This window comes from Rhodnius prolixus, unplaced genomic scaffold, assembly GCF_049639745.1.
Source record: "Rhodnius prolixus isolate KJV_2025 unplaced genomic scaffold, Rpr scaffold_7, whole genome shotgun sequence".
Classification (NCBI taxonomy): domain Eukaryota; kingdom Metazoa; phylum Arthropoda; class Insecta; order Hemiptera; family Reduviidae; genus Rhodnius; species Rhodnius prolixus.
Window position 1 is genome coordinate 29156347 of NW_027411582.1, and position 11651 is coordinate 29167997.

Consider the following 11651-nt stretch of genomic DNA (forward strand, 5'->3'; position numbering starts at 1 on the left):
GGAAAATTCAGACCCTAAACTATATCTTTAATAAAACATATAATCAACTATATCTCGCATTCTATAGCTCAAATATTAATGAAATTCTAAACAAAAGTAGATAACTACTAGAACTATAAATAGATAAAATATGAAAATTTTACATTCAGTCAGAGAAGATATAATAGTAAGTTTAAAATAGGCAAAACCTAGAGATCCTCCAACTATAAACCATTATATATCGATTTCTATTATTTAAATATCAATGAAATTCTACGCAGCAATACATACTAGCCCTACAAACAAATAATATTTCTACCGCCACTATGAATGTTGGATCGTCTAATAGTGGCGTTCATGACCAGGTTGACTACCACTGATAAACTGATGTTACTAAACAAAAGATTACTTTTCTGCTCGGTCCTAAAATTCAACAATAATGTTCAGCAAGAACCTTCCAACATCCAATTTATCTAATCTCTTCAGTCCATTATATATAATAAAATATTTAGATTTTGATGAATTTATAGACTTTCTTAATATTGATTAAAAATTGTTTTAATTCTGGGCCAACTAGGTTCTGTACCAACAGATATTCAGTTAGAGCCATTGGTCTTGTTTTAATGGAAAAACGAGGGCCTCCTTTGACTATGTACTTCAAAATCATAGATTTAACCAATTCCGAAACGATGATTCAATATTATTTCCAAAGTTTCTGGATTCAGTAAACATTTAACATTTTATACTATGATGTTAAATATTATTTGGAATAATTTTGAATAATGTAAATAATATTTGTTATTTACATTGAACTGCATGTTTGCTAGGATGATCCAGATGTAATAGTTAAGAGAGAATGCAAATGAATAGCGAGTTCTCAGTTTCTTGAAAAAAAGTTTGCACATGTTTAATTTTGTTAGCAATCCCATGTTTGTACATTCATGTGAAACATTATCCTCAGTTGAACAAACAGTACTATTTACTTTATTATATTATGTCAATATTTGTGTCTCTTTCTCACCATTTGGTATTTATATTTGAAAATAAATAACCACATTTTTACCTTTGGACAACACACAATCATAAATTAGCATTCAAATTATAAAAATATAAATAATCACATATTTGTATGTGCACCTGTACTAATAATATTCAAATATTATATGTAAATAATTTACTAATTTTTATTGCAACAAAGACTCTTTATCTTTCGTCTCCTTCAAAATCACTTTGTAATCAACACAACCTATTTTAAATTTTTCTTTAAATAGTTGTTCTTAATCTCGAAATTTGTACATCAATAGTAGATGTATAACACAGTTTTAAGTATTGGCCTCCTCAATTAGTCTATCATTCATGTGTATTTGATTCGAATACTATCTAATTTCGTACCTGGCAAATTTTGCAGGTTCGAGTCTAGCCATTGAAGCTCGGGACTACCCAGTTTTCTCTTTTCATTGCTACCACTATATCTGTCACCATCCTCCTTGCATGCCACCCACTCGGAACATCGTAGCCTTCCCAATTTAATAAAATTATTACATCTATATTCTTAAAATAGAAGTAACGAAATATCTCATAAAAGCTGTGAGGTTTCTCAATTGCTATTGAGATCGCCCAAGTTTCGGAGCTTTAGGTTATAGACTCCAATAAATTAAGGTTCTATGAAGCCTTCATTTTGTGTTTAATAATCATTTTTCGAATAGAACCCTTTCGTGGGGACTATTTCTCCGAGAACATTTGAAGAAGTAGGAACTAGTTTGAAACAGACGAAGTCTTCTTGCAGGGCAACCATATTTGGAATAGATTTGCAGTAACTTCTGTCTTATTAAGAATTAATCCCTTGAGTTGATAGGTTTCTTTTCGAAGACATTGTCGACTGAGGGCACTTCAAGCAGCGGGAGCTGGAAAGCGATAGATCCTGGAAATTTTGTGTAGAAATGGCGAAAACTATTACATCCTCCACCAAACTAAATAGGTGCTGGAGAGCGATATGTTCTCCGTAGATCCTTCTCAGCTTCTAGGATTTCTTAGAAAATTTGAACTAGAAGGGGTGTTGTAGGGTTTTGCGTTGCACCAATGAGAGTGGCACAATAGATCTAGAAGGTCGCCATGTAATATTATATCCCGATAAAGAAGAAGGCATGAGAAGGAACGCTGAATTAAAGTGATGATGTCTTTTCAAGCATCATAACGTGCTTCAAAAATCTATAATTTAAAAAAAAAAGTAAATAAACCAAAGATGCTTAACTTAGAAAACAGTTCTTTGAAGAATTCTTTGTAGAACTAATCACATTCGCATTTTAGCTTTTAGTTGTTTTATTTTTATGGCCTAAACAATTTTCTTCTGCTCTGATAATAAAGGAGCTTGCCTAAAGCCAAAACTCCCTCTTTTACTTCATTTTTATTCTAAGAGATTTGATTTGTTTTTTTTAGGAAAATTCGGTCTTTAAAGCCCAATAAGAATTTCTGAAATAAAGGGAATGTAAATGTTTAATGCTGTTTAAACGGTTTTATTTAATATACATAGTTTGAATAGTAAGTATATAGATTTCACTATAGGCTTATAATTTTAATTTTTGGTATCTTAAGATCCTCAACACACATCCTTCTTGTCAATAAAATCTTTTGATTCCATTTTTAGCTCTTTTAGCTTGTTTTCAACTGCAGCAGGAACAGCAGCATCTTTATCTTTATTTAATATTAAGTAATCATCTGAAAACAGATATAATTAACAAACAGAATACTGATACAGGTACAATGAACACAGATAAAATGATATTAAGTTGTGCACAAGAAATAAGTGTTCCATTTAGAAATTATATATATATACTAGTAGATTAGAAATAATATATATAATATATAGGAAAAAGTTCTAAACCGCGATGAGATCCTAAAATGACAATTCTACGTAAAATTGCCAAAGAATTACATTTTATTGACGGAAATTGGTCAAGATACGTTGTATCAAAACAGGTAACAACAGTAATAAGCAAACACACAAAAGACAATTTTTGCTCTTGTTTTGCAGTTTTTTGTCGAAACCCATTTGATTCCATTTGATCTGCATTGTTGTGATATATATTTTTTTTTTTTTTTTTTTTTTTTGCGCATCAACAGCTGAGGTTATTAGCGCCCAGAGCTTTTTCCAGTGCACTGCCGGCCTCCGGACAGTGTTCTCTCGTTACAGACAACACTGTCCATCACCGGACAGTGAGCTGTAAGAAGCTCCTAGGAAGAGAAAATCTAAGGGTCAGCTGCTGGATTCGAACCCGAGACCTCCGTGTGGGAGTCCAGTATGCTAACCTGTTGTGATATATTATATTTTTAAACAAAGATGTCACTTTTTTCTTTCTTTTTTTTTAATGAATATTTGGAATTGCATCTTATTTAGAAAATGTGGAAATGTCAAAGTGCTATTCAACATTTTGCCTACTGACAGTTTTAGCAAAAGTTATCTCGAAGTTATAAAAGAGAGAAATTTTTTATGTGTATCGAGCGGTGCATATTACTCCTGGTTAAGAACTCAAGCAAAGGTAAGGCTGTGTAATGAAATCACTTTCGTTAACACAACTGTTGGCCGAGCAATTCTAAGTATATGTAGATGAAGTTAATGTACGTTTATATGTAGAAGTATATTTACAATTTACACCACAATGGAAAATTTCTTTACTACCTTTAGGAAAAGATGCAGGCTTGGTACATATATAAACTAATGCGTAGTTGCTATTATCTGTACTAACAACTCTGAAAAGTCCTGTAATTTTATTGTTATCTGAAACACAGAGAAGTAAGTATTACCAAATCTGTAATGTTATTAAAGTAAATTCTATTTCATTTCAGTTTGTACATTCAGTTAATTTTGTCGGAGGACTCTGTTGGGAGAGAGAACCGCGATAAATTGAGATTCGCCATCTAGAAAATTTTTCCCCTAAGAAAAACAAAAAATAACTCATTAACTTATAATTACTTTTCATGGTAATGCGTTAATCGGGAAATTCAGGAAGTATTATTATTTATTATTTTTCTTATTATTTTAAATAAAGAATATAAGTACGTAAAAATAATATGTTGATATTAATATAATAATTGTTAATATGATAATACATGAACATGAAAATGGAACCAGTAACGCAAAATACGTCGGACATTAAAATAAAATAAGCGATCTAGATATGAAACAAAAATGACTACTTATTAACACTAAGTTTGATTTAAAAGTAGTTATCCGAAATAAAGATTTTCTTTGTACATTATTAGCATGCTCACTCACTCAAAGATAGTTCCTCTTTTCTTACTTACCTTTTTTTACTTCACAATCACTTTCCTTGCTTCCTGTACATTTGATCTCCAAAGTACCACTATGAAAACAGAATTTATGTTAATTTTTACCCAAACTATAAACTATAAGATATTTTTCTAGCGCATTAAATCAATGTAAAATATTAGCTCCTTGTTTAAATTAATTCTTTTCTATCACTAAATAAGTAAAATCAAAAACAGTAGTTACACTTCTTCATCATCCAATTTAATAATTTTTTTGCCATCTTGTGAGCTAGTTTCTAATTTTCCGCAAATAGGGAACATTGCTCCGATTTTTGAGTGAGTCACCTGCCAATTTCCTTTGAAAAACTAAAAATCAAAATAAAATATCAGGTGAGAAACTCTCAAAATTTCTCTAATTCAAATTTTCATTATTCTAAGCAACAATATTCAGCAGTTTTCCAGAAATATTGTTAGACTAGGGTGCCCTGTCGATAGGAGAAGATGAAGGAGACAGTTCTTTAGGTGGCGTTACGAATCAAATAATTGATTCAGGAGAATTATAAATATAAATAGATAAAATAAGATAGAGGTAAATATGGAGCTAAATAATCTATAGAGACAGAATAGTTATGGTGAATAAATAAATAAATTATATAGTACATAGATTCAAACATTAGATTTTGTTAATTGCATTTTTTACAATAGCGATAAGGTAGCTATAAGAAGTCTCATTTTTATTCAAACTATTTTAGCTGTTATTCCGCATATAAATTCTGTAAAAATCTTGTCTCGAATTAGATATATTAACGTATTTTCTACCAGTCAATAATAAACTAGATTCGTCTTTATGTTTTAATTTATAAAAGCTGTATTTTACACGAAATGTAACGATTTCCTTACCTCTCCATCGTTTCCTGCAGCTTCCACACTCTCACAATCACACTGCATGCACTGAATACGTCTAATCATTAAAATTCCAAATATAGTTATCAGAATGATCCTGCAATAAATATTGAGTAAGTCTCAGGTTCAAAGTCTAGTTTCTTATTTGCTAAATATTTGAATTATTTTACCCTCTAAATCTCTAGGATATTGGTACAATTCAATTTCAATATAATATTGACAGGGAATCTTCTCCAATCCTGAGTATGTTGTGGACGTGGATTATTATTATCCTTGTTGTTATTAACGCAATAAATGAGTTGATTGTAAGTAAATAAACGATTTAAAAGACAGGTTTTCTTACAGGTTTAGAATGTGCGTTAGAAGATATCTAGATTTTAATTAGTTTGATTATAAAAGCTGCTCGATAAAACAAACTTTAAAAAAAAAAAATTGTGTTCTCCCTAAATTCAGTAAAAAGTTGTTTGAGGATTTGTACTTTAAGTCTTGGAATAGAAACCCTTTTACAACTTTAATGGACTATAAGTTCTTCTTAGGAAGTTATGAAGACGCAAAAGTACAAAGTAAAATACTTATAAATCTAGAGGCACCATAAAAAAAATAATTGAAAGAAAAATTGAACAAAACATTAATAACAAATAAATATATTTTATATTTAAATAATCAACTTTTTTAGTGCTTATTGAATACTAAGATGACATTCCTTTTCAATAATTTCAGGATAAATTATATTTAAAATTGAAATAGAATATTTCCCATTGTTAAGAATATTGTTAAATTTTTATAATGAATAAAACAATTAAAATAGAACAAATGAATGCATAGTATTTGGCTTCATTACTTACGTCTTCATGTTGAGGTTCATTTTTTTAAGCTGAATTTAATTGTAGAGGGACTATTTATGTTATTTCTCCCACTTTTTCAAATATCTTAATTGATTCTATTATTGAGAGAAGTGTTTACATTTAGCTATTTTCGCTGTCTGTTTGATTTTTTTTTTAATGGTTAAAAGTACTTTTTAAAAACAAATTTTGAACGGTTTAAATCTGTTTTTTCCAGTTTAGTGTTTTTAGTTCCTAAACAAACATTTATTCGAATTTTTGCTGATTGTTGCTAATGATTAATTAAGTTTGGATCGGCGAGGTTGATTTTGTAATTGCGCTTTGTTTCACATAACTGTCTCAAACTAAAGAGGCTTGAAGGGGGGAGAAGATATTTCTCACTTGCTTCAATGAGAGTGAAAAACTGAGTAAACAACAACTTGCTATTGTTTCATAAATTAATAAAAATGTATTAAGTATTGAAACATCTTATCTAATGAGTTATAGTGAATCAGATGGCCCAGCATTCACCTCCTTAAATAAAACATGCGCTTCTGGAAGGGCTATTATTAAAAGATCATCAGCAAGAGATTCTTCACCTAAAATGATTAAAACATTTTCAACTGATAACTTTAATTCTGAAAACTAAGCAACCAAAATATGGATGCTTCAATTCAAAAACTTGCCGCATCAGTCAATTGACTTCACTCATCCCAATAAATTCGAAATCCCTGCCACTCATGAACAAGAGGATGAGATGGAAATAATCCAAAACAATCAGCCAACTAATGCAAAACTCCTCCTATTTACGTTACTAAGATACAACGGCTTTGCCTAACCATTACCTAGGTCATAGGCAGTAAACAATTTCTCTACAAATCTAGGTAAAAAGATAAGGCTTCACTAATGAAATCGCCAGATGACTACAGAAAAAAATTAAAATTTTTGAAGGAAAAGAAGTGTGTTTTCCGCACATACCAACTAAAATAGGATAAACCATTTAGAGTTGTGATTAGAAGTCTACACAACACTACTCCTATATCCACCACTATAGAAGAACTAGAGGAATTTGGCTTTAAAGTAAGAAATATTATAAACGTTCTCCATACAACCTCTAAGCAACCCCTACCACTCCTACATTGCTCAGTGTAAGAGGTGCCAAGACTACGGTCACACCAGAACATACTGCAACCACCCCACAAGATTGTAAAGTGTGGAGGTCTGCATTCCATAGAGGAGTGAAAAAGTCAAGAGAATCGCCTCCCACATGCGTGCACTGTCTTGAGGAGCACTCGGCCAACTATAAAGACTGCCGAACTTACATAGAACTACTGCGATTAAGGGATGGAAACAACAGTACTGATCCACGCCCTCAATCATCATCCTTTCAAGACAAAAAGTAAAGTTAAGAAATACCTATTTTTTCTGGTGGCTTTACGTCCAATTTCCAAATTAGGTGTCGTGGACGGAGGCGACTAGCAAACATACTTTACTATAAAGTTCTCATATTAAACATTAAATAAAATCTAAAGCCTAGACCGGGAATCCAACCCACTAACCAACAATACATTTTAGCTTCGCGGGTCTAGTCTCTAACCGCTCGGCTACCGTGGCGCCTCCTTTCAAGGCAACAGGTCACCATACCGCACGAGGCTTGCTTCATTGAGCTACGCACGCGCCACTGCGCCTTCTCAACCTATTATTCCCCAACCTTCACCTTCTTTCCACCTCTATCATCTTCGGACATCACATCCTTACTCACCTGCTTCCTAAAAGATAGCGAAGAACTCGCCTTCACGCAGTTCTCTTCAAATTCTCCCATGATATTGCCTGGGCTACCACTACGACGAACTCCCATTATTGTTGCACGACAGATAAATTAGCATTGCCTAAATTTACCTTTACGTTTACCTTTATCAAGCGCTCAATCAGCGCTTGAACCACAAATATTCCAATCAGGTGATCTATAATTCTTTGTAAACAAGTAAAATATCGCTCTCTTTTCTCATACAGTTAAACTCTATCGCTACTATTCTTCTAATTACTCTCATCTCCGTCAACTTGACTTGTTAATAATACCTTCATCTCATTCACAATCTATCGCCTGCATATTTCTCATTCCTCACTGCGTGTATTTGTCTCGGAGGATTTTTACCTGGTCAACTGCTCCACTCTTGCACTCATCTTTTACACTTATATTTACTAGATGCAAGTTTATGCAGTTGTAAATTTTTCAATAAAAAAATATTCTATTTTCGACACAGTAATAGAATATGTAAAAAATGGAAAGAGAAATGCTGGATCTGAAGAAAACAGGTATGTTTAACAAGAGATTGCACAATTAAAGAACTTAATGGAATTGAAGTGATTTAATGTTACAGAAAATCATGGAAATTCAGCCATAACCAAAATTTTGTTAAGACGGACACAAGGCAGTTTGTTATTATGTGCAAATTTCAACAATTCAACAATGGAGCTTAATGATCTGAGTTGAAAATAATACATTGATTAATGTTCGACAATTCTAAGACATTTCAGATAAAAAAAATCTACTGTGCAAAATGCATTATTAACATTATCAATGCTCCTTAGTAACTTTTGCTTCTTTGTTTAATGTTCATCTTCTAGGATACTTTGAGATTTTTAGAGGTGTGCACAGGTTGCTGTACACTTAAAACTTCTCTTTGATTTTTTTTCTTTTCTTGTACTTCTCATTTATAAGAGATTATCAAGTTCATTGTTCTTAAGCTAGTGAAATGAAGGTTATGAAGTTTTCTTATTTTAAAGTCAATTGACGCACCTATTTTTGACTGAATACATTTAAAAGTACCAGAGTTTTTAAATGGTTTATGTTTTATCTCACAAAACATTTACAATATTGGTTTATTCGCCGTTTTAGGTTCTTCAAACTCTTTCTCTGATTCATCATCCAAAGAAAGAAGTTGGGTGTTTGATGTGGGTATTCCATTAGAGATAGATTTAGGATTAATTATTTCGTTTTTTATTAAGATCGTTTTTAATGAGCGAGAAACAATTAATGCTTGGTGATATCGTCTAAGTATTTATTTTTAATATTTCAATGCCCAGAGGAATTTTTTTTCTAAATTATAGGGCAATATCATCCTGTTTGGCCCAAATATGAAGCCCCCTCAATGGGAGTCCATGGAAAACTAGCTGATTGACAGCTGACGGTGCGACAGTAATAATCCTCACTAGAGGGGCTATTATAGCAAAAACTCTCTCCACAAGCATCGTAGACTTACTAAGAGAACGAGCTCTAATCAAGCCCGAAGTTGGCCGCACAATAACTTCTTAGACAAAATCTTGAGAATCTTGAAATTAGAATAAATACTATCTATCACAGATAAAAAAGAAAGAGAAAACAAAAGAAAAATTGCCCAGAAACTAACATTGGAAATAACAAATTTATGTACAGAATTGACGAGGTAATGAATAGAGAAATACAAACTGAAAATACGGCCACATTTACCATCTACAACAAAATCTTTTAATTGTGGAAGGTTCGGTACTTCCATAAGTGCATGGCGACTGAGGCGGTGGCAAATCCGTAAATGAAGAGAAGTGGTCCCGCCAAAAATTTGTGTTAAATTCTTTCGAAGAGAGTCTACATTTAGGTGTTGATCTGTGAACACGTATAAAAGTGACTCTGTATAAATCGCTCTGTATAAATCGAGTTTTTACTACAGTTATTGACAGAATTCAGTCGTAAATTTTTGCATATAAGTGAAATAGTAGTTTGATGTTTGAACTGCGTTGTCATTTCGAATTTTTATCGGACAGTTAATTAGTATTCAAGTAAAATATAATTAAAATTGTGTTACACTTGACAAAAACCATTTATTTGTGAGTTCAAAGCTCAACTTATTGTTGCAATGAGTGGTGCTGTGCGTATGTAGGTGTGCTCTGGTGGGGAATCATCTCAAGGTCACTGCAGGTGGTTTTTATCATCATTACCTAACTGTCAGCCAGTAGAGTCTAGTTGTAAATCTGTTATCAGCGTTCAGGTAATTAAGTTGTGATACTTCACTTTAAGTCTATACATATATTGTGCCAATTGACTGCCATTAATAATTGATAATGAACAAAGAACTGAAGGAATTCTTATTGCAATTTAAAAATGAAATATTTAAAGAAATGGAATCGCAAAGAAATGTAACCGTATCAGAGATTAAAGAAACATTAACTTCCGTTAATGAACAATTACAAAAAATGAATTTTCAGTTAAATAGATTAGATAGGGAGGTCAGGTAAAGAAATTTAATTATTTTTGGAGTAAATAATGAATTTAGAGGTTATTGGGACCAAGAGGAATTTATATGTCAATTTTTAAATGAAAAGTTGGATTTAAATTTGGGTGTGATGGATTTTGATTTTATAGAAAGAATCGGAAAATATCAGGAAAATAAAGCACGGCCCATCTTAATTGGACTTAGCCAATTTCGGACGAAGTTGGTCATACTTAAAAATAGTCCAAAATTGAAAGGCACAAATTTGTCAATATCCGAAGATTTTCCAAAAAAGGTTGTAGAGATCCGCAAGGCGCTACGTCCCAAATTACTGGAGGCTCGACAATCGGGAAAATACGCTGTAATCAAGTACAAGATAGGTTGATTATAAAAGATATTCTGATGCCTGATTCTTCGAAAAAACGATTTTTATCAATTTCCCCACCAGAGACTAATAAGAAAAGCGCACATATTGGAGGAATAGACCGTACTACTAGTATATCTAGAATAGTAAATCGGATGAGGAAAAAGCGCAAGTAAGACAGAAACTGGATAAATTTAGACGAAAGTTAAATATTCAAGATAAGGATGAAGGGGGAGATTCCTATGGAACGGAAGGACCAATGAAGAACCAATGTTAAAAATAACTAGCAACCACGGCATTTACACATTTTGATATACAACACTCATGAATCAAGAGGAATTTGGAATTTTCTGTAATGACTTTCGCACGATTTTGGGTTCTGGAAAGAAAAGACTCAGAATTTGGAAGAGCATTAGGAGGGTGCGTGTTTGGTATAAACAGAATTATGTATTTGAAAGCAGTAGATTTCTGTAAGAATTTATTAAGTGTTAAATTAAGTACGAGAGAAACTGCCTAGGTCTACCCAATTTATCTTAATTGTAATTCTTGAGAAATAGATTTTACAGAGATGTATGAGTTTATTTATGTAAATTATAATAAGAAAAGTATATTAACCGGCGACCTTAATGGTAGAATTAGTGCCCTTTAAACTCTATCGACCTAATTCTGGGCCTTCCTGACCACAAACTGCCAAAAATTCTAGCCTTCATGTAACTCAAAATGTGGGTTTTTGTTTCTGTTTATGTATGTTATTTTTAATTTGAAATAGTACGATTCCTCTGACGGTCTTTGACCCTGTAGCCAGTCTTTATAGTTTATCTTTCTTTGTAAAAAGTTGTAGTTTCTGTTTGTACATATATAAAATAAAGACAATAATAATAATAATTCATTCGAAGACAAAGGAAGAACAGAAAATTAAATCGTTTGAACAATCGGCTAACCACTAGGAAAGGGCAGTTGTTGGAAAGTAAATTTTGTGTAAGATTTCCTGTATGCATAATAGGCACACTACGTAAACATTCAATGCTAAAAGCTGAGCTTCAAAGAGGTCCATGGTGAAGGTAGGAGAAA

At 32.2% G+C, this 11651-nt stretch overlaps 1 protein-coding gene across 1 annotated transcript; it reads right to left on the reverse strand.

Moving 5' to 3' along the window:
• Window positions 1-2471: 2471 nt before the first annotated feature.
• LOC141447319 (triabin-like) lies at window positions 2472-6046 on the reverse strand. The gene is made up of 6 exons (XM_074114751.1): window positions 5994-6046; window positions 5146-5245; window positions 4490-4611; window positions 4282-4340; window positions 3656-3754; window positions 2472-2694 (listed from the first exon to the last, which is right to left on the reverse strand). The coding sequence occupies exons 1-6, from the start codon at window positions 6011-6013 to the stop codon at window positions 2576-2578; spliced, it is 519 nt and encodes a 172-aa protein (XP_073970852.1). The 5' UTR covers window positions 6014-6046; the 3' UTR covers window positions 2472-2575.
• Between the last annotated feature and the right edge of the window lie 5605 nt (window positions 6047-11651).

What these genes read in the sequence shown, in the direction of transcription:
- LOC141447319 (XM_074114751.1), bottom strand. Translation starts at nt 6,013, where the DNA reads ATGAACCTCAACATGAAGAC. An exon ending in ATGAACCTCAACATGAAGAC is followed by an intron (nt 5,246 to 5,993) that starts GTAAGTAATGAA and finishes TATTTATTGCAG; the next exon opens with GATCATTCTGATAACTATAT. An exon ending in GCCTGCATCTTTTCCTAAAG is followed by an intron (nt 2,695 to 3,655) that starts GTAGTAAAGAAA and finishes ATCTGTTTTCAG; the next exon opens with ATGATTACTTAATATTAAAT.